The sequence below is a fragment of the Loxodonta africana genome, chromosome 9 (genome assembly GCF_030014295.1).
Source record: "Loxodonta africana isolate mLoxAfr1 chromosome 9, mLoxAfr1.hap2, whole genome shotgun sequence".
Taxonomy (NCBI): Eukaryota; Metazoa; Chordata; class Mammalia; order Proboscidea; family Elephantidae; genus Loxodonta; species Loxodonta africana.
In genome coordinates this window covers 82,096,989-82,118,037 of record NC_087350.1, presented here as the reverse complement: position 1 = coordinate 82,118,037, position 21,049 = coordinate 82,096,989, and the positions used below count along the sequence as shown (strand labels likewise).

The window sequence follows — 21,049 nt, the reverse complement described above, 5'->3', positions numbered from 1 at the left end:
GTTTTCCTTTCAGAATGAATTGCCTGGCACAGCTGCCTGCTGGAATAATGTGGTGCCACAGTAGGCAGAGCCTTTGCCCTGCAGGGAGTAAAGGCCAGGATATTCCCCCAGGCCTGCTGGGCTTCTCTGCTTTTCACAGTCTTCTATAACTCCTCCTCAGTGAGCCTAGCACCCCTACCCTATGGCCCCGGTCGAGAAGTATGTCCCATCCCAGAGCATGGGCCCAGGTCCTGTTCATTTAGGGTCCCCTCAGGCATCCTCTCAACCACCTACCGCCATTACCAATACCAAAGAAAGGCTTACGGGGCCTTGTGTTGCTGGTAACATCAGTTTTATTGGGTTGTGGGTGGCAACTCTAGCCTGGCTGGGGCAGGGCCAGCCCTCAGAGGTTGTTGAGTTCCAGCAGGGTCTGGTCCAGGGTCTGGTGAATCTCCACATTCTCCTCCTTGGCACTGGCCAAGGTCTCTGTGAGGAGAAGCAGCACGTGAGGAGGGGTAGAGGCACAGAAGGAGGGGACATGAGGGAGAAACATAAGGGGGAGACATAGGAAGACACAGGATTCAGTGGTCTGATTCTTAGGATCCTAGGGCAGGGACTCACCAAGACAAAGGGAACGGAACAGACATGGATGCCTCAAGGAGGGGTCAGGGGTCATGGAGGTAGAGTGGGAAGGCCTTAGTCATACACTAATTTGGTCTCCTTCATTAGAAGGTTGAAGAAGTTTGAAACATAAGGAAAGACAAATACTGAGCCAAGAAAGGGAGGGCCAGACAGGCAGACAGACAGACTTGAAGTAGAAAACAGACCTGTAGCTGCAGTGAAAGCCCCATGTTGCTGGCATCCATTTTTCCGAACTTCATCCTAGACCTTTCACAACCTCTTGCCCCTCCCCTGCACTTCACCTCCCCATTTCCTTTCCAGTCATTCCATTAGATCCTGGAACCCCAGGAAGGTACTCCCGAGGTCAGTGACAGGCCTAGGGTCTGTGATAGGGTGTGTCTCTCAGAGGCACCAGTGGGGGTTACAGTGCTTGATGAGGGTCACACATGCCACATGCAGTAGTGAGAGTCAGAGTGTGACAGACTAGTAGTGCCCTGTGGGGAGGGGGTTTCAGTGTGGCACACATGCTTGTGGGTGGGCTCAGTGGTGGGGGGTGTTTGTAAGAGCCAGGGGTCTCAGGAGTCAACCAGTGCTCTGTGGGGTGATGGAAGTGCTCTCTAGAGGACAGGAAAACAGCATGGAGACCAAGTTAAGAGTTTATTAAGCAGCAGAGAGAGGTGGGTACTCATGGGTGGTGGGGAGCAGATGGACAGAAGGATGAAGCAAGTGCCAGGGTGGGGGCAGCTGTGATGGGGGCTTTCCCTAGGCTGCTCCCAGCCTGACTGTGCAATCTCGCCAAGTTCTGCTCCTCCTGTCTGCCCCGATAGTGAGAATGGAAAGGAGAGGAGAGAGGGGGGCTGAGGGGCCACAGTGGTGTGAGGCTCAGAGAGAGGTGATGTCGTTGAGGGCGTTGTCCAGCTCCTCGCTGATGGCTTTGTACTTCATCTTCTGTGCATAGACTTCGTCTGGGGGGGGTCCAGAGGGAGGGGGCCAGGTGGGTGCGTGGGGCGAGGGAATGTAGGGAAAGAGGAAAGGAAGGAGACAGGGTAATGGAAAGAGAAAATGAAATCAGAGACAGGTGGACAAAGACAGAGTGAGAGAGGCCAGAGAACAGGCTGCATGGCTGTCAGGGCTCCCTCCTCCCCTCTCTATACCCCTCTCTTTTGTCCTTCCCTGTACCCCAAATTGGTTCTTCCTCCAGGAGCTCCTGTCTCCCCCAGGGACCTGGGGGCACAGTGCTCTGGACAAGCAGGAATGCTTCCTTCAGGAGGAGGGTTAAGGGTGCTTAAGAGCCAGAAAACTCTAAAGTCCTAAAGTTGGAGATAGAATTGGGGCTTGCCTGAGAAGGCTAGAAGCAAGAGAAGTGGGAATTCTGAAAGTTAAAGAGTTACTATAGTATAAAATAGAAAGATATTTTAGGCACAAAGTTGCTGATAACAATTAGAAATAGCCACAAACTAGCAAATACCTGGATGTCTGTTTTTCTCCAAATCTAGCTTAAGAGTATTTCCCATGAATGTTGTCATGCGAACCTAGATGTTCAATCAAACAGCTCTCTATTCACAACAGAAGTCTCTGTGATATAACTCTATTGTGTTGCCCTTGGAGATGAAACTGTCAAGATTAGTGCTACCCGAAGTGTGGTCTGTGGACCAGCAGGACCAGCATTACCAGGGAGCTTGTTAGAAATACAAATTATCCAGCCCAAAGTCAGTAATTGCTTCCATTCTAAAACCTCTCCAAGTGATTCTCAGGCATAAAGGCTAAAGTTTGAGAAGCACTGGAGTGGATGGGCTATAGCCAGTTACAACTACTTGAATAAGAGGCATAGCCCACCGGAATCTGTGGACTTTGTGATGTCCTAGGTGGTCCAATCCTAGTTTAGTGGTGGCAAATGGAAGGGGATGGGGAGGGACCCCAGGGGATGCAAACCTCCTGAAAAAGGTTCGGGGGCAACGGGGAGTATCATTTTACCTTCTAGGTCATCGATGGTTTTCTCCAGTTTTGCCACAGATCTTTCGGCAAATTCTGCTCGGGTCTCAGCCTGGGAGTAAAGGAATGATAGGAGAAATGGCAAAAAAAAAATTAGACTCTCCCAGAGACCATCCATCACCTAAGTCAACCTTCTCTCCATCCGTATCCCTAAGACCCCTGCCACAGACAGTCTCTGGCAGGAATTAGGGTGGTTTAAGGAGCCCTGGTGGTGCAGTGGTTAAGAGCTATAGCTGCTAGCCAAAACGTCAGCAGTTCGAATCTACCAGCCACTCCTTGGAACCTCTGTGGGGCAGTGATACCCTGTCTCATAGGGTGGCTTTGAGTTGGAATTGATTCCACGGCAACAGATTTGGCATTTCTTCAGGTTTAAAGAGGGACTGGGAATTGGAATGAAACTCTTACCTCCTTCAGTTTCTCCTCCAGCAGTTTGATCTCCTCTTCATATTTATCCTCTTTGGTGGAATACTTTTAGGGACATACACACTCCATCAGTATATTGCCTCCATGAGTCCTTCATTTCTCCACTGAGCCCCACAGGCTACTCATAGTCTTTCCTCCATGAATACCCAGCCCTTCCCTGCCTGGGCACATTACTTCCCCTGCAGGACCCCCATCCTCACTGCCCCGCTACCCCCCTCTACCTTGTCTGCTTGGGCCTCCAGGGATTTCAAGTTGTTGGTAACAATTTTCAGTTCTTCCTCTAGGTCCCCACATTTACTGCAGGGGGTGTGTGGCAGGGTGGGGTGTGAGGACACAGTGGGGCGAGGCAGTGGAGATGGCACAGTGGGGGAGGGGTGGAGGAGAAAAGAGAAGAGCAGAGTTGTGAGAGTGACAGCAGGCAGAGTTTGGAAGCCCCAGGCCCTTCCCAATGCCCACAGATGAGAGACAGCAGCCTGAGATGGAGAGGCAGATGCGCTGAGAGAGGGCGCCATTGCCCAGAGAGGATACTACCTCCTCCTCTGAGGCCATCAGGGACTTGAGGGCCTGGTCCATGGTTCGAAGTTCCTCCTCCAGCTGCCTGGCTCGGCTAGGGGCAGCAGGCAGGAGTTAGAGGACAGTACCTGTCCCTATGGCCCCAAGCTTCGAGAACTGCCTTACCACTGTGCAGTGTGCCCCATAGCCTCTGGCTTGGCCAGGTTTCATTTGCCACCCAGGGTACCCTTACCTCTCAGCCACCTCAGCCCTCTCTTCTGAGCGTTCTAGCTCTCCTTCCAGGATCACCAGCTTCCTGGCCACCTATAGGGCATAGGGGAGAAGGTCAGTGGTGAACCACTGGGAATGTCTGGGGCTTGGGAGCAAGAAGAAAGTGGGGCAGAGCCGTCACCTCCTCGTATTTGCGGTCTGAGTCCTCAGCAATGTGCTTGGCCTCCTTCAGCTGCATCTCCTGAAGCTCCATCTTTTCCTCATCCTTCATGGCCCGGTTTTCAATGACCTTCATTCCTCTGAGAGGCAGGGGGAGGGGTGTGAGTGGGTTCAGGACCGGCAGAGACAGGCTTCCTCCCCCCTGGACCATAGGGCCTGCCCTGCCCACCTCTCACTCTCATCGGCTGCCTTCTCAGCCTGCTCCAGCTTTTGCAGGGCAGTGGCCAGACGCTCCTGTGCCCGGTCCAGCTCCTCCTCTACTAGCTGAATGCGGCGGTTCAGGGAGGCCACATCTGCCTCGGCCTGCAGGTCAAAGGTCAGAAAGGCTTTGTCTGTCTTGAATAGGGTTCGGAGAGGCTCCAGAGGATGGCAAGATTATTGTCAGAAAGAACCTAGCCTTCCTGGCTTCCAGAATTTCAACCTATAGTCTTCTCCCAACCTACCATCTTCTGTCCAGTCTCTGGGCTCTAGTCAAACACTCATTCCTTGTCAAGCTCCACTCCCCTACTACAGGGCCTCTTCTGGCACTGTGCCTAGTTAGCCTCCTGGTGGTTCCTGGCATACAGGTCCCTCTGTCCCCACTGATCAGATATAGCCCTGATTCCTCTACAGCACAGCCTGATCCAGGTAAGGTGGCAGAAGATTAGGCCAACTAGACCTCACTGCCGCTATGGATAGCCAATCATAGAATCAAGTTCTGTGATGTCACCGGCTGCCAGAGGACTCCAAGAAATGGGCCCTGGAGGCAAGCCCAGCCTGTGTGGAACATCCACCACTCTAGCACAGGACTCCCTGCCAAGGCCAGGAGGCAGCTGGGTGCGGGGCAGGAACAGTGTGAATGACAAGTACTTAGTCCCTGGAGGCTAAACCACGGAGGTTTTGGAGATCCATGAGAACTCATGATGCCTGAGAAAAAGACACGGCAGAGCATGAAGGGACCCAATAAAGGAAAATGAGAGAGGCGGTGAGGTAAGGTGTTAAGAGCATCGGCTCTGAGTCAGAATGTTATCTTTGATCCACAGCTCAGCCACTCAACACTAGTGTGACCTTGGACAACTTATTTAGCCTCTTTAAGCCTCAGTTTCCTCCTCTATAAATTGGAGTTGACCATAATAGCTCCTCTTTCAAAGAGCTCTTCTCAGATAATACAGTGCTTCTAATACTTGATTAATCAACAGGACCATCTCAGAGGCTCATCAAACCAAACGGTTCTCTAGCTTCATGCGAGACCACTGAACTGGGATCTCCAGGGTAGGGGCTTGGCAAGTTTTTTTTTAAAGCTCCCAAGTAATTCTGACGATGATTACTATTTAGGAAACGGTAAAACAAAATGAAGAAAGCGGTTGAACACATTGCCTACAGTCAGCACTCCATAAACATTAGATTATCCCTACCTCTCCCTCAAAGACAAAGACATAGGAACCCTGAGATTTAAAACTGGAAAAGAGAAAGGACCAGTGTAGGGGAATGGAAACCAACAAAGAAAGAGTGAGTAGAGGGGAAGAGATGGGGCTTCGTTGCCAGGTGGCAGCCCTGAGGGTAGAAGGGGTGGAAAACAGGTCCCGGGTGGTACTGTAGGGCAGGAGGAGGCCAGCACCATATATAGAATGGAGATTGTAGCTGGTCCTCCAGGTGGTGAAAGCACCTGGAGCTTGGCCACCTATAGTGACAAGAGCCCATGATGGGCACAGGGCCGAATGACTCAGTGTGGAAGGATTCTGGGGACAGCACTGGGGGTTGGGAAGAATGACTCTGGGGGACATTGGGGTCTACTTTAGACAGAGATGAGACTCTATAAAAGGAAAACCCTCTTCATGGTGGTGAGGCAATGAAATGACTCTGAAAAGCCTGGGAAGTCTTGGGGTCCTCATCACTGTACTGGCATTCTATGCATTTGCCCTTTCCTGGTCCTCAAGGCTCTTTCTGGTTGTGGATGCTGCTCTCTAACCAAAGGGCACGAACTACTATTCCCACTGGGCAAATGGGAGGCTATAGAGAAGGGAGAAACTGAGACACTGTGTAAGTTAAGTGCTATGTTCAAGGTCACACAGTAAGTTCGGGCAGTGTTTCCTATCTGCTCCTGGCACTGTTGTCCTGCTTCCCTAGCTCTGTCCCTGTCCACCCCTCCTCCCCTCCTGCCCCCACCAAGCTCCTTGGGTTTCCAGTCCTGCCTCCAGCTGCCCTGGGCCTTGGTTATTTATAGAGTGTCAGATGCCCAGGGTCGTCTTCCCTAGCAGCTGCAGGTCAGGCCCCTCCAAGTGCCAGGGCTGGTGGAGAACCAAAACTGAAGGCTGGAGGTCAGAGAGACCCGATCCTGGGGTAGGGGTGTTGGGGAACATGGAAAAGGGTCAACACAGTGATGTCATCTCTGATGCTCAGACCATGCCTTATGCTGATTCCTCCATACATCCCAACCATATTCATCTTAATCTTAAAACAACCCTGGGTGGAAGGCAGATGTGGAAACTGAGGCAGAGAATGGTTAAAGTCCTATGTCCATATGGCCGTTCTCCTACCTCAAAGTGCGGGTTGGGAATGAAGGAAGTGAAGAAGTCTGGTTGGGTTGAGGGTGGGCAGAGAAAGCTCAGAGTGGGCAGGAACTGCCAAGGTGGCTGCCTTGGCATTTGTGGCCCTGTCACTCTGCCCTGTGGCCTGGCATGGTCTCAAGGATGACAGCTTAATAAGGGTAAATGAGGAGCCATTAGAACCTGAGCTGGGGCCCCAGTGTACAGCAGGGTTGCTGGAGCCAGGAGTCAAGGCCAGGGAATTTCTAATGGGCCCTCAGCAGTATAAGCTCAAGCTAGGGTCCCATCTTTGGATTCCTTTCCCTCCCTTGTCTCCCCACACATCTCACAAATGTAGCTGCAGTCTCCTCTCCATTTTCAACTAGAGGATTAATTGAGGTCTATGGTAAATTCTTATACCACTCACCACCACAATGACTCACTGCTTGATCACTGTGCATTCTAAGAGCTGGAACCAAACTGAATTACTAGGCTAACTCTTCTGGGGGAAGTGGTAGGTGGTTTTGATTTATTGGCTGTTTTGGATTATTTGTGCAAGCTTGCCCTAGCATAGGTTCCTGAGAGGAAACCATTTCTGTCCTGGTGCTGGGGAGATCTAGGGCCCCTTGTTCCCCCCATCCCATGCATGAGGCCCCTCCCCAGTGCACTAACTCCTTCATATCCCCCAGGCCCACACTCACGTCTGTGGCTTTCTTCTCAGCCTGCTCCAGTTTCTCCTGGGCATCCTTCACTGACTCAGAATACTTTTCCACCTCGTCCTCCGTCCCCTTCAGCTTCTTCTGGAGGGCTTGCTGCTCCTCCTCCAGCTGGGACAGAAGGGCTTTAATCAGACAGGCCTGGGTAGGGGCCTGGGCCCAGGCCCAAAAACTAGACAGGGATGTGTGGCGGGGGGGAAGTGCTAAGAGTTAGATTTGGAGGTTGGTGCATATGAAGAGGGGTAACAGAGGAGGGACAGTCCAGTCAGGGTGTTGGGGGTACCCAGAGGGGGAGAAAGAAAACTTCAAGTCCAAGAAGCAGGGCCTATCATTGCCCTACAAGAGCAGAAGTGGAAACTGGGGGGTTGGGGCTCCCCAGGCTTTGGTTGGGGTGATGAAGGGTGGCCTGGCTAAGGCCCAGGGGTTCTGTGAAGGCCCAGGCCCCCACGCTGGGCAGGAGAGCCTTGGAAAGCAGTCTTGAGGCTGGGGGAAACAGGACCAGGGCCCACCCCGTCCTCGGTGGTGGGGAGGGGCTGCCCTGGGCCCAGCCCCCACCTGCTTGCAGCGGTCCTCAGCTTGTTTCTTGTCGGCCTCGGCCTGCTCGGCGCGATCGATAGCATTCTCCTTGTCCAGCTTTAGCATCTGCATCTTCTTCTTGATGGCGTCCATGGCTGCGGTGGGGGGTGGGCCGGCGGGCGGTGCGGACCGGGTTAACTGGGTTGGCTGCGCAGACCGGGCGCACAGACGGCGCGTGAGGAGGGCCGAGCGGGACTGGGATGTCCCAGCCGAGCGGGCGCCTAAAAGGCAGGGAGGGACCGGGCGGAGCCGGGGGCCGGGACCCTCCCCTGCAGCAGCCCGAACCTTGTAGGGGCAGAAGCACAGCCGGGCCGGGGCGGGGGCGCGGCCGGCCCCTGCACCCACCCCCTCGGGACGCCTCCTTCGGGGCCCCGCCCCCAGCCGTCGGAAGGGATAGTAGCGGGACCTTGTGCGGGAGAAGGCCCGGCGCTGCAGAGGGGAGAGGACCCTCGGGCTGGGGGCTCCGTGCTGTCTCTGAGTGACAGCCGGGCCCAGTTGCAGCTGTGGCTGGGGCCCCTGGGGCTATTTTGGGGCGTGAGCTCATGGCAGCTGCCCGGGCGCGGGGACCGGCTTGCCCCTCCTCAACTGCGGCAGCCGCTGCCCTTAATTTAGAAGTTTCCCGTAAATCCTCCCCCCCGGATTAAATGTCTTTTGGGAAGCGGGGCTCCTGTGCAGTTCAAGTGCCTCAGTTTACCCCGAGTCTCAGACTTTAAAGTGGTGTTACCTATGTGGCGGTAGCGGAGAATCTGACCAGGGACTTGGGGAAACTGAGGCAGGAGGGGAGCCCGGCACTCGGTATAGCTCGGGGGGCCGGCCTGACCTCTCTCTTCCCCTCCCACCCCAGTCCCCGAAGCCAGTGCTGCTGGTCTACGCTCGCCCGCGGCTCGGGACCGGCTGCACGCCGCGCCACCCCGCCTCCCACGTGCCCCACATATTTTCCACGCGGCCTGGGCGGGGAGGGACCCTGCGTGCTCCCCCGGCACACGCCCTCAGCACCCCCTCCGGCTCTGTCGGCCCGCCCCCTGCTTGCCCCTTCCTTCCCCCTTCTCCGCCCCTTCTCCCAGCGGACTCTCCTCTCTTCCCTAGTGGGCCAATTTTACGCCGAAATTCCTTTTCTGCCCTTTTTTGGGATGTTTCCCGGTGGGGAGGCGGGGCCCGGCTGGGGCAGGGAAGGCGGGGGGCGAAGGGAAGTTACTGAGCTGCCCGGCCTCGGGACCCCGGCGGGGATGCTCCTTCCGACCGAGGCCGAAGAAACTGCTCCCGGAGCCGGTCCTAGGGCTCGGGAAGTCTGAGACGCGGGGCGCGCGGCTGTTTTTGTTTTTCCTCAGGCCGGGGTGGGGGAGAGGAAGTGGTGAGCCGCTCGGAAGGAGGGGTAAGGGGAGACGAGACGAGGCGGAGGAAGCCTGGGGGGAGCGGTTCGCTTAGCTCCCCGGAGGCTGCAACAGCCGGTTGGGGGGGCCTGGACTTTGCTGGTGGAGGGGGGAACCGTGGGAACCCGGGGCTGGGGCTGGGGGAGGAGGCGCGGAAATGTATTCAGACCTGCTCAGCTGTCGGCCTATTAGACATGGCAGAAACTTAACCTCACCAGTGGTCACTTTAACTTGGTATCCCTGTGTACCCCAAAGACCACGAAGGACACCTCCATCTACTCAGGGGCCTACGCCACACCCCTTGGAGTCATCAGCGCTCCCTGACTTTCTACATCCACTTAATCCTGTGGTTTCTATCTCCTAGTAATTAGATTCCTCCTTGGAATCTGCTGTAGGGGCGCCTCGGGCAGCTCCTGCCTAGGTCTTGGTTCCCCAACTCATTCATGCATTCAACTGTCCCTCCACTTGGCTGCCAGAGGTCTTTTTAAAAGTTGATACGAACAGGAAATAAAATCCTCCAAAACTCCTCCTTACTCCTACACCCCCAGGGTAAAAATCCATATTTCTTAATGTGGTGGAGAAGGTCTTTTGTTTTGGCCCTGCCTACCTCTCTAGCTTCATCTCCTTCAATACTAACTTCACCCCCAATACATAGACTTGTGCCTCATGCTGCATTCATACCAGGGCTTGGAACAGGTTCGTTCAGGTTCGAACCCCTGCTGAGAATTTGCCTTTCATCCCGGATATACTGAATCAGAATCTGCGTTTTAACAAGATCCCCAGGTGATTCCTACCTACAATATTGAAAACCACTGCTTTACTAGTGGTTCTCAGAACTGGTTCCTAACCACCAGCATTAGCACTGCCTGGAAACTTGTTAGAAATGCAAATTCTCAGCTGGAGTTTGAACCAGAACAAACCAGTTTGAAGCCCTAATTCATACTGAGATAGGAGCTGGAGCTGGAAACAGCCATACTTTTCTTAAAGCTTCCACACTTACACATTCTGTTCCCTTTCCCTAAAATACCTCCCCACCCCCTACCCCAGGTTACCTGTGGCCCTTAGATTCAGATCACTTATCAGCTCTTCTGGAAGTCTTCCCTGGCCACCTCTCCTCTCACCCCTTCACTGCATAGGTGTTTGTTCCTGGTGCAGGCTCCTCATTTTCATCATCATAGTCCACATTATAACTGTTCTTGTTCTTGCCTGTCTCCTCAACTGATGCGTAAATTCTCGAGAGCAGGGACTGTATTTTTCAATTCTGAATCCTCAACGCCTCACACAGCACCAGGCATAGAATACCTACCCATTGCCATCGAGTGGATTCCAACTCATAGCGACCCTATAGGACAGAGTAGACCTGCCCCATAGAGTTTCCAAGGAGTGCCTGGTGGATTCAAACTGCCGACCTTTTGGTTAGCAGCCATGGCACTTAACCACTACACCACCGGGGTTTGGAAGCATAGACTTGGCACTTGGCAAATGTTTGCCAAATGAATGGTGATTCTTATGTACCAGGTTCCAGGTACAGGAGGATAACTAAGATACTGTGCAGCTCTAGAGTAGCTCACAGTCTAGTTTTAGTGGTTCTCCAACTTTTTGAACTTAGAACCTCTTTACACTCTTTAAAAATTATATTGATACTTACCTCAAACCAAACCCATTGCCGCTGAGTCAATTCTGAGTCTTAGCAACCCCATAGGACAGAGTAGAATGCCCCACAGAGTTTCCAAGGAGTGGCTGGTGGTTTCGAACTACCAATCTTTTGGTTAGCAGCTATAGTTCTTAGCCAGTGCATCACCAGGGCTTTTATTTAGAGTCTTCCTCTTTTTCCCTGAAACTTTACCACGCGTGATGTCCTTCTCCAGGGACTGATCCCTCCTGACAACATGTTCAAAGTATGTAAGATGTAGTCTCGCCATCCTTGTGTCTAAGGATCTTTCTGGTTGTACTTCTTCCAAGACAGTCCATGGTATATTCAATATTCTTTGCCAATACCACAATTCAAAAGCGTCAATTCTTCTTCGGTCTTCCTTATTCATTGTCCAGCTTTTGCATGCGTATGAGGTGATTGAAAACACCATGGCTTGAGTCTGGCACACCTTAGTCCTCAAGATGACATCTGTGCTTTTTAACACTTTAAAGAGATCTCTTGCAGTCAATTTTCCCAACGCAATGGGCCTTTTGATTTCTTGACTGCCTGCTTCCTTGGGTGTTGATTGTGGATCCAAGTAAAATGAAATCCTTGACAACCTCAATCTTTTCTCCATTTATCATGATGTTGCTTATTGGTCCAGTTGTGAGGATTTTTGTTTTCTTTATGTTGAGGTGTAGTCCATACTGAAGGCTGTGGTCTCGGTCTTCGTCAGTAAGTGCTTCAAGTCCTCTTCACTTTCAGCAAGCAAGGCTGTGTTATCTGCGTAATGCAGGTTGTTAATGAGTCTTCCTCCAATTCTGACCCTGTTCTTCTTCATATAGTCCAGATTCTTGGATTACTTGCTCAGCATACAGATTGAATAGGGATAGTAAAAGAGTACAACCCTGACAAATACCTTCCCTGACCTGAAACCATGCAGTATCCCCTTGTTCTGTTCGAACAACTGCCTCTTGATCCATGTACAGATTTCTCATGAGAACTTACTTACCATATTAAAAATGGAAACTCAAAAAATTTTAAAATATTTATTCAGTGAAAATAAAAATAAACCTATTATACATTAACATAAATAATTTTATGAAAAGAGCTATACTTTCCAAAAAATATTAGTGAGAGAAATGACAACTATTTTACACTTTTGCATATCTCTTTAATGCCTGGCTTAATATAGGATGGCTGGATTCTCGAAACCTGCTTCTTCATTCAATCTGTTGCTATATGTTGGTTTGGTTTAAGTATATGAAGAAAATCTGGTCTTACACAAATATGTAGTTGGAAAACGGAGGAGTATTAGTATAGACTTTTCAGATAATTGTGGATCTTCTTCTTTGATACTATGCCAAAACTTGACAAGTGGCAGTTTCTTAAGGGTTAGTTACAATGTGGAACCTGAAACCATATCAATGACTTTTCATATCTTACTTTAAAATACATTGGTCTATCTTGCGTTTTGATTAGATCTTTTTTGACCCATGTAGAATTTTGTAACATCATGCACTGGTCATTTGGGAAATATTGGTGCATTGTACATTATCAAAAAGTCACATTCTTTAGTATCACCATCAGTTTCAACAGAAAGTCTTAGAGAAGCAATCAGGCTCTTGGTAGCAAGTATAAGTTTCTCAAGATACTAATTTTCTCTTGAAAGCTCAAATTGGCCACAAATACTGTCATTTTTTTTTCCTAAAGTGACACATTTTGTTTCTTTTTGAAAAACAAAAAATAAACCGTAGTTTGAATAATCATAGTCTTTCAGTTGTTTAAGTAAAATGGTGTTCCATGAAAAAAAGCAGCTAGTTCAGCTCACAATCGAAGAATCGTGTAAGTGCTTTTCCCTGAGATAATCATCATACTTTGGTATGCAGCTGACATGCTTTGTATGTACTTTCCATTTCTCACACAGAATATTGAAAAGACCTGTTTTTTTAACCTTTGTCAAGGACATTCTTAAGTAAAGCTGGCATTAATTTTTTAAATTGCTAATGCGTGGTGGTAAAGAATAGAATGACTATTAGTACAGTTTTGTGCCACTGCCTTGATTTTTGCTAAGGCAGTTTTACCCACCATTCCTTTTATAGCATCAGTGCAAATGTTAATATAGTGAAAAAGGAAAATAATATTTTTTTAGTATTATTATGAAAATAATTTTTATCTATGAACCCCTGGAAAGGTCTTGGGGACTCCTAAGGGGACCACATTTTGAGGACTGATCTAATGGGTGTTTTTCCTCTCCCCCAAGGCTCCTTGAGGCATCACTAGCGAGAGGTGTGACTGGAGTTACAATGGCTGAGGATGTGGCAGGGAAGACCGAGCAGGAGCAAGCAGCTGTCCTGGAGCAGTTGGAGGAGATCAGAGACTGGACTGCCACTTGTCACAGAGGTTAAAGAAGGGATTTGATCTCCAAGGTTCTCAGCTCATGATTCTATGATATTGAACCTAGGGCTAGGGGGCCATGGTAGTGTGTACTGGAATTGCCAGCCTTCTGCGTCAGAGAAGTGATAATACATCTCTATTTTCCAGTGCCTAGCACGGGCGAAGCTTAGTAAATATTGAATGAATGAATCACAAGCGACAGGATGGTAGAAAGTTGGCACCTTCCCTAATGGGCTGACTGGGGAGGACAAAGTAGTTCTGACTACTTGAAACTTACTCTAGTGGTATTGTGGTAGAAAGCGTCATGGCTTTAAGGTGGCAAAAGGTACCCAGAGTAGCAGCAGGTATTTGTTTTCTTACATGGAGGAAGCAAAGAAGTAACATATTGGACAGCAGGGCTGACTGAAGAATCACAGATGAAAACGGTGGCAGACCTCAGGGGGCTGCCAGACAGTCCAGGTGGTTGTGGGCAGAGGAGTATGAATGTGGAAGAAAGTGGAAACACACAGCACTTACCCCCTTACTGCCTCCCCTCCAATGAACCTCCTGACGAGTAAGGCAGCTAGGACTACCAGCACCTGCCTGGCCACTAGGGGCGCTCTGCCTCACACCTGCATCAAGCTTTCTCAGTTTCTTTTCTTCTAGTACCATCCTAGGCAGGGGTAGCAACAAAGCCTGAGAGGGCCTAGGAGTGCCCCACCCCAATCAACAGTAATGGCTGCCTAAGGCAGCCTCAGAAGCCCTGGTGGTGCAGTGGTTAAGAGCTATGGCTGCTGACAAAAAGGTCAGCAGTTTGAATCCACCAGGCACTCCTTGGAAACCATATGGGGCAGTTCTACTCTGTTCTATAGGGTCGACTATGAGTCAGAATTAACTGGATGGTAATGTTTTTTTTTTTTTTTTTAAGGCAGCCTCAGGTTGGAATTTTTGCTTGCTAACTGCCTCAACTGCCTGTGACGATTGTTCTCTTAGGCTCAGGCACTTGTATCTTGTAGGCTTATTATTTTTAGCAAAGCTGCCTTTGAAAATTTGAATCTGGCCAGGGGCTGGATTCGTTTGCATACCCGGAGTAGATATAAAGAATAGAGTGTCCCTGGTAGCTACAAAAAGCAGTGGCAGCTGCTGTCCCAGCAACAGAAGAATGATACCTAGTGAGGCTTAGGTATTGGCCAGTGAGGTTGGGGACACCAGGAGGATTCCTTCTCAGGGGGATAACTTCCTGACAAAGATGACTTCACGGATCTGGGTGCAAAGAGGAGGAAAGGGCCTCAGCTCCCCCGCCCCCAGTACCATTTCTGAGCCAGAATCAGGTTAAGTGACACAACTCAATTTCATTCTCTTCCCCTCCCCTTGGGTGGGGGGAGGGGAATCTCCCATCTCCTCATGAAGCCAGGCAGAGGTTACAGGTAGAATCACCTTTATTGGAGCATGACCAGTTTGGGGATTACAACCCTGCAGCCCCCCCTAGGAAGCTGGGGGTGAGGATAGATAGTATCAAAAAAGGATGAGTAGAGCTGAGGTTTTGGGGACTGGCTGGAAGCCGCTGGCAGGGTGGAGCGGGCCAGAGCCCTGGCAGGTTTAGATTGAGGTACAGCAGCGTTAATAATACTCTTGGAGCGTTAATACTCTGGGGAGGGGCAGGCACTTAGGGGGCCCCAGGGCATAAAGGCACTTGGAGTCGGGCAGGGGACATGGGATGTGCAGTGGGACTGGGCAGGGCCAGGCCCGGGGCTTTGCAGGCACTTCGGGGAGTGCTGGGATTGGGCAGGTTGGGCCCCGATAGCCCAGAAAGCTTTGGTAGTGGCAGGCACAGTCTCTGGGCTGGTTCTGCATTAAATAAGCAGCTGTGCTAGTGCTCATCTCGAAGCTCTGAAGGCAGGAACTTGTACTGTTGCTGCCGGATCTGCGCCAGCTTCTTCCGTGCCTCTTCCAGCTCTCGTTCTTTCCGAAGCATCTCTTCCTGTGCTGCGATGATCTGAGGGATGGAGATCGAGGGCTTGGTTCAGCAAGCATGTGCATCAGGGAAGTTAGGGGTGTAGGGCAGTTGGTACAGCACAGGCAACGTGACTACCCTCCTAAGACAAAAGCTCACCTGGGCAATGCCCCCCACCATCTTCTCCTTCACCACCACTGTCTCATTCTCCTGCTCTTCAAAGGCTGCAGCCTTCTGAGCTGCTTTCACCAGGTTATCTGAGGCTCGCTTCACTGCGTTGCCAGCAGCCTGCGGAGAGAGAATGCAGCATGAGGTTGAGAACTCAGGTAGGGTGGTAGGTGGAGAGGGAACTCAACTCCTTCATAGAAAAGTAGGTCTGAGGATGACAGCTTAAAGCTGGACAGCCCAGGGTAAAAAATAAAAAAAAAAAAATTTTTTTCCAACAGGACAAATCAGAGTTCCTTACCTGAAGCCGTTTCATTGCCTCAGAGTCCTGGTCAGCCTTGACCTTGCAGGCCACAAGGAGCTGGGCTGTGGACGCAGCTACCTGCTTGGCTGATGAGATGAGCTTTTCCTGGCTGGCGTGGCCTTGTACAGCTGCATTGGCTGCCTCACACAGATTGTTGGTGGCTGCGGCCACCATCCGGGCCTAAAGCGGGAGGGGTTAGATTAAAATATACCTCTTACCATGGCTCTTCCCAAGTTTCTCAAGCTCAGAGAGACCTAATGGGTATTGTACACTCACAGCAGAAATGAGGCCCTGGGACCACTGCCCATCATCCAGTGCATTGGCTGGAATGGCGCCCACCTGTGGGAGAAGAGGAGGACAGTCCGCTTAGACCTGTGTTCTCCATACTCAAAAACCTCTTGGACCACGGGTGGGGGTACAGACAACAAATCTGCTGCTCTGTCCTCATCTTCTATGCATTTAGGTACTTACCTTCCCTTGGGCTACCAGTTCCCTCTGGGCAGCTGATGCAGCCTTCACCAGGGCACTGGTGGCTGCTGCAATGGACTTGGCAGCTTCCAGTATCTGCTCTTCAAAGTTCAAGGACTCATCTGCCTCCTGAAATGAAGAGACAAAGGTTGCAGAGAGAGATGCAAAGTCAGAGAGGGAGCTGGAGGTGGGGACATTCTGCCATTATGACAGCAGGGAAGAGGGAGGGAGCAGGGTTGACCTTGGGTTTGGCCCGGGGCTTCAGCTGTTCCAGCTTCTTGGCTGCAGCCTCAATGGCAGCCGCGGCTCCCAGGAGTTCATTCTCAGCAATGACTGTGGGGTCCTCGGGATCCACCCATTCTGTTCCTGGTGGGATGAAGGGGAATAAAAGGGGCTAAGGCAGGGTGGAGAGGTCAGAAGCACTGGGGGAGCAGAGTTAGTATCGCCAGAGGCCTGGCACCTGTGGGGACCATGGGCAGAGAATAGCTCAGTGCAGTCCAACCAGGAGACAGAACTCTCACCATGACGAGCTTCCTTTTCCTCCCTGCCCCCGGTCCTTCCTTACCCTTCATGGCCTCAGCAGCTTGGATGAGCTCAGTGACTGAGCCTGCCACACGCTTTGAGTGTCCCGTCAGCTGCTGCTTCAATTCTGGGCTTGGCTTCTGCAGGGTCTGTAGGAGCGGCAGGAAAATATTAGATCCTAGATTTTACACTCATCTATGCAACAGGGCAGACCATGACCCGGACCCCCCTCCCAGATCCTTCCGGCACTGTGCCGCCTATCCAGGCACACTCCATGCAGCACACACACTGCACACGTGGTGAAGACAGTGGGGCTGCACCACACTCACCGGCTGACGAGGAGCAAGGAGAATGATGAAATGAGGAGAAAGAAGAGGCGATGAAGAGAGAAAAGGGAAAGGTCAGGTGGAGAAGAGGAGAGAGAAGAGAGGAAGAGGTGAGCGGCAGAACCAAAGGTGACATAAGAATGATGGGGACCCCGTGAAAGGGAGACCTAAAAACAGGAGCAGATTTGGAAAACAGATGGTGGGATTTGAACATAAAACCAGAGAGGTGGCTCTGACGCTTGGGGAAAGAGGATTGCGCATTCACGGAGGCTGGTACCAATCGCGAGCAAGTCTCGCCCTTACCAGTAGCACATGGTCCAGCAGTTCCAGGTAGCCGTTGGCGCATTCCCGGCCATAATGCAGGGCTCGAAGTCGCACATCAGGAGCCACTTCTGGGTGGTAAGCTGCTTCCTATTCCCCCAAGTAATATGTTAGCATTAGGATCTCAAAGAGCTCCAGATCCCTGGCACCGGGCTGCTTCCCTTCTCCCATGTTCTGCCCCAAAGCTGCCTCACTACCTCAGACAAGGTCCGGGATTTCTACCTTGCAAGCCCGGAGCATATCTGCAATAGCACGACGACTCAGATTGGCTGTGGCAATGACATCTTCCTGGCGACATGAATTGCCAGCGGCTACAGCCTTGGCTGTTGCCATGGTGATACCCTTGGTCATGCGGATGAAATCTTCTGGCGTAGAGGTCTTGGCAGGTGGCTCTGGGGAACAGAAAACCTGTTGAGGCAGAACAAGAAGAAAGCTTTTACAGGGGCTATAAGACGGTGTAGTACTATGTACATGTGTAATTTGGTTAATTCGTGTACACGTTCATTCAACCAGCATTCACTGAGTAGATGAAGTCCTTGGAGAAGTTCACATATTCACAGCTAATACACTTTTTTTTTTTCTTTTAATACACTATAAAGCAGTTGGTCATCATTTGTGACTGAGATTGGAGAAAGTTTGCTTGTTTAAAATGGAAGAAGTAGCTTTTGAACTGGGTTTTCCTTCCTAAAATATAGAGAAGTTTGAGGCTTCTCTGTATTTGGGACGAAGAGGAGATACAGATAACAGGAAGGCCACTTAGATAAATGGCAGTACATGAATAACCAGATGTCAAAGTGGGAATGTATCGAGGAATGTTCTAGAATATAGGAATGGCAGAGAAAATGTTGCTGGGGCCTTGAATATCAGACCGAGGAACTTAGAATTTTTCATAATAGGTAAAAGTCATAAAAAATCTTGATGTATGTGTTCATTCAACAGATGTTCATTAAAGATCAACCAGATGGTAGATACTGAGCAAGGTCCTGGGGAAGCAATGGGGAACAAAGCTGACAAGGTCCTTGTTTTCATGGATCTTATAACTAATAAACAAATTACTAATAACCTATATTATATTATAAACAAATATAAACAAGTGAGCAGAAAAATTAAAGACTATGATTTGGGCTGTGAAGGGAATAAAGAGGATGCTGTGATGAGAAACAAAAAAAGGGGTGTTCTACTTTAGATAGGTGGTCAGGGAAGGCCTCTCTGAGGAGGTGATATTTAAACTGAAGCCTGAAAGAATGGAAGGAACCAGATGTTCAAAAAACTGGAGAAAAGCAAGTGTAAGGGCCCTGCAGTAGGCAAAAACTTGGCACATTTTCAGAACTGACAGAAGTCCAGTGTGGCTGGGGAACAGAAAGTGAGAAGAGTGGGATGAGATGAGATTGGAGAAGTAGGTAGAGACCATGGGGCCTTGAAGGGGCTTGGACTTTACTATAGATGAAGAGTGTTGACAGTGGGACTCAGTGAAGGGATGAACGGAAAAGAGAATGGGGCAAGGTAGTTAAAAGGCCTTGACGATTGCCTGGATATGGTGAATAAGACAGTGAAGTCAAACTGGACCGAGGTGGAATCTCCAGAACTAGACAGTTGTTACCACCATTAATAGGAAGTGGAATGTCAGAAAGAAAAATTGGTTTGGGGGCACTGCATCTAGGTGGTGATACCAAACAGGCAGTTGGAAATAACTAAACTCAGAACTGGAAGTCAACTTCTTGGAGAACAATAATAAAAGTGGTTAAATTTGCCAAAAAAGAGAATAGAGAAAGGGTATCCGATTCTGGGAAGGCCTCTGCGTTTACTCAGTAGAAGATGTGAAGGTGACTCAACGATGACCATAGAAAAGATGCCTCTGTGAGGCAACAGAAGGACTGACGTCATGGAAACCAAAGGAAGAAAGATTTTCAAAGAGAGGCTTGTTACTAGAGCCAGGTACCTTGGAAATGTTTGGAGAGGGTGGAGGCCAAGAAGAGGCCAATGAATGTGGTAACTTAGGGGGCCGTGGGTGACTCTAGGGAAAGCGAGAGGGTAATGGTGAAAGAATAGAGAGATTGTAAAATGCTGAGGAATAAATGGGTGAAACAGTGAAGGACATAAGTGTAGCTCACTTAAGAAGTCTGGTAATACACGTGAAATGTTCATAGTCTATCATGATCTCTTTCTCTCTGACCCAAGTCCCTTTCTCTCACCGCCAGTTCCTGCCGTATGTGTTCTGTGGTTGCCTCCAGGGCTCGTGTGCCTTTGGTGGCCTCATCTTCCACAGCTTTCACTGTCTTCAGCAATGATGTCACATTGGTCACCATCACCTGGGGCATCAGAAGAGTGGGGGAGGGGATCATTTTCAGGAACAGGAGAAAGCACATTAATCCCCTCCCTCTCCTGCTGTTGTTCTCATTCCCTCCAACCTTGGCAGAGTTCTTGAGCTGCCACACAGCAGGGTCATCCCCAACTTTGCCAGCTGCAGCCTTTGTTGCACTGATGAGGTCTCCCAGAGCCTTGGCCACATCTTTCACAGCATTGATCAAAACCACCTGTGTGAGAGATAGGAAACTGTGGTCTGTGGGAGGAAGAAGGGGACCAAGAAATGGTTCTGGGCAGAATTATGGGTGTCAGGTGGATACCTGGGTCTCAGGGTCCTCGGCTCCCAGGCTGGCTGCACCCAGCTTGACCACATCAGCGAGGCGAGTAATGGTAGCCACGGAGGACTGGGCAGCCTGAGCCAACTTCTCCTGGCTCCCAGCTGCATTCTGCACCAGGACCTTGGTGTCCTCTACCAGCACCTTTGCAGTCTTCAAAATGCCCTCCCTGAGGGAAGGCCCAGTCCAGTCAGGTCTCCCCTACCCACTTCAGTCTTTCCAAGGTTCCAGATCCAGGTCTGTCCCAAACATCGTGCCTCTTCTGGCCCCTTCCCCCAACCTGACTCCCTCAGGCCCAGTTCCCCCTCTCACCGGTGGTCAGCAAAAGTTTCAGCGCCCTCACGATTGAGTGTGCCAGCTGTGGCAAACATGATGGTGGTGTCAAGGTCAGCAATGATACCAGACACAGCACTGGCTGCTGTGATGCAGGCCTGGGTGCCACGATTCCCAGCCTGGAGTGCAGCCAAGACATGGGAAACCTGGGGTAGAGAAAGTCGCATGGTGACTGGAGAAGGTACCATGTGAAAGGGAAAGGTCACCCATGCCAGGCAGAAGGAACAAGGATAGAGGCTGGGAAGGCTGGGGGAGGAAGAGAAAGTCTGCAGGGCTGGGGAGGCAAACTCAGGGATATGCCCAGGGTGAGCACAGTCACCTTCTCCGAGACTCTCCGGGCACACTCTATGAGTTCCTTCTTGGTGTAGGCATCGCTGGGGCTGCACTGCAGGGCACCTGCCTTGGTGACCAGAGCAGAACAGCCATGTCCCAGCTCCTGTACCCGGTGCTTGATATGGGAACCTATCTGTGAACAGATGGAAAAGAGAGACAAATTTTACCAGATGCACTCAGAGCACCCCATTATGCGTGGAGGTGTGTCATGGAGGAGTCAGTAAGGACTTGGGAAAAACAAGCATCATAGACTAAAGGAGCTATGAGAAAAATCCCAGCACATAGACCTTTTCTGTTTCATATCCCTTAGACAAGAGGTCACCTCCTACACATGGAAAATGTTAGCACGTAGGCACCAACTGGTAAGGATTGTGTTAACTGTGGTGGGGAGGAGGGAAAGAAGTACTTGATGCTTGGTTGTTTGAATCAGAGAGCCATAGATTACAATTTGGCCTGTATGGGGTCAGGGATGGGATACTGAAGATAAGGATTTGGTGTGTCAGGCTAAGATCCAATTACTTGCTTTCTTGGAAAGCCAGGAGCTTAAGGAAG

The 21,049-nt window shown here is 50.6% G+C and overlaps 2 protein-coding genes and 1 long non-coding RNA gene across 8 annotated transcripts in view; 1 reads left to right on the top strand and 2 right to left on the bottom strand.

The window, feature by feature from the left end:
- Nucleotides 1-309: 309 nt before the first annotated feature.
- TPM2 (tropomyosin 2) lies at nucleotides 310-7,950 on the bottom strand. 4 transcript variants are annotated; one of them, XM_003407294.4, is made up of 9 exons: nucleotides 7,733-7,950; nucleotides 7,163-7,288; nucleotides 4,127-4,260; nucleotides 3,920-4,037; nucleotides 3,761-3,831; nucleotides 3,237-3,312; nucleotides 2,998-3,060; nucleotides 2,575-2,644; nucleotides 310-465 (listed from the first exon to the last, which is right to left on the bottom strand). In XM_003407294.4, exons 1-9 carry the CDS (start codon nucleotides 7,844-7,846, stop codon nucleotides 383-385), a joined length of 855 nt encoding a protein of 284 aa, XP_003407342.1. In that variant the 5' UTR covers nucleotides 7,847-7,950; the 3' UTR covers nucleotides 310-382. The 4 variants fall into 4 exon arrangements, with proteins under 4 accessions (XP_003407342.1, XP_003407344.1, XP_003407343.1 ...); XM_003407296.4 differs by lacking the exon at nucleotides 3,237-3,312 and adding an exon at nucleotides 3,547-3,622 and having other exon boundaries at nucleotides 7,733-7,947; XM_003407295.4 differs by lacking the exon at nucleotides 310-465 and adding an exon at nucleotides 1,239-1,565 and having other exon boundaries at nucleotides 7,733-7,949.
- A 963-nt stretch (nucleotides 7,951-8,913) lies between these two features.
- LOC135232462 (uncharacterized) lies at nucleotides 8,914-15,772 on the top strand. Of its 2 annotated transcripts, none has more exons than XR_010323066.1 (3): nucleotides 8,914-9,125; nucleotides 13,020-13,185; nucleotides 15,533-15,772. It is a non-coding gene; the product is annotated as an uncharacterized LOC135232462 (long non-coding RNA). The 2 variants fall into 2 exon arrangements; XR_010323067.1 differs by having other exon boundaries at nucleotides 8,916-9,125; nucleotides 13,020-13,159.
- Nucleotides 14,038-21,049, bottom strand: part of TLN1 (talin 1) — a 31,847-nt gene continuing 24,835 nt past the window's right edge. For both annotated transcript variants that reach the window (XM_064291742.1, XM_064291743.1), the window contains exons 44-57: nucleotides 20,484-20,630; nucleotides 20,144-20,310; nucleotides 19,817-20,000; nucleotides 19,601-19,726; nucleotides 19,385-19,501; nucleotides 17,415-17,600; nucleotides 17,175-17,282; nucleotides 16,589-16,694; nucleotides 16,265-16,389; nucleotides 16,027-16,152; nucleotides 15,832-15,894; nucleotides 15,553-15,735; nucleotides 15,246-15,374; nucleotides 14,038-15,128 (exon numbers count right to left, since the gene is read on the bottom strand). In XM_064291742.1, coding sequence (XP_064147812.1) covers nucleotides 15,003-15,128; nucleotides 15,246-15,374; nucleotides 15,553-15,735; nucleotides 15,832-15,894; nucleotides 16,027-16,152; nucleotides 16,265-16,389; nucleotides 16,589-16,694; nucleotides 17,175-17,282; nucleotides 17,415-17,600; nucleotides 19,385-19,501; nucleotides 19,601-19,726; nucleotides 19,817-20,000; nucleotides 20,144-20,310; nucleotides 20,484-20,630 — 1,893 coding nt within the window. In that variant the 3' untranslated portion in view covers nucleotides 14,038-15,002. The remainder of the gene's footprint in view (nucleotides 15,129-15,245; nucleotides 15,375-15,552; nucleotides 15,736-15,831; nucleotides 15,895-16,026; nucleotides 16,153-16,264; nucleotides 16,390-16,588; nucleotides 16,695-17,174; nucleotides 17,283-17,414; nucleotides 17,601-19,384; nucleotides 19,502-19,600; nucleotides 19,727-19,816; nucleotides 20,001-20,143; nucleotides 20,311-20,483; nucleotides 20,631-21,049) is intronic.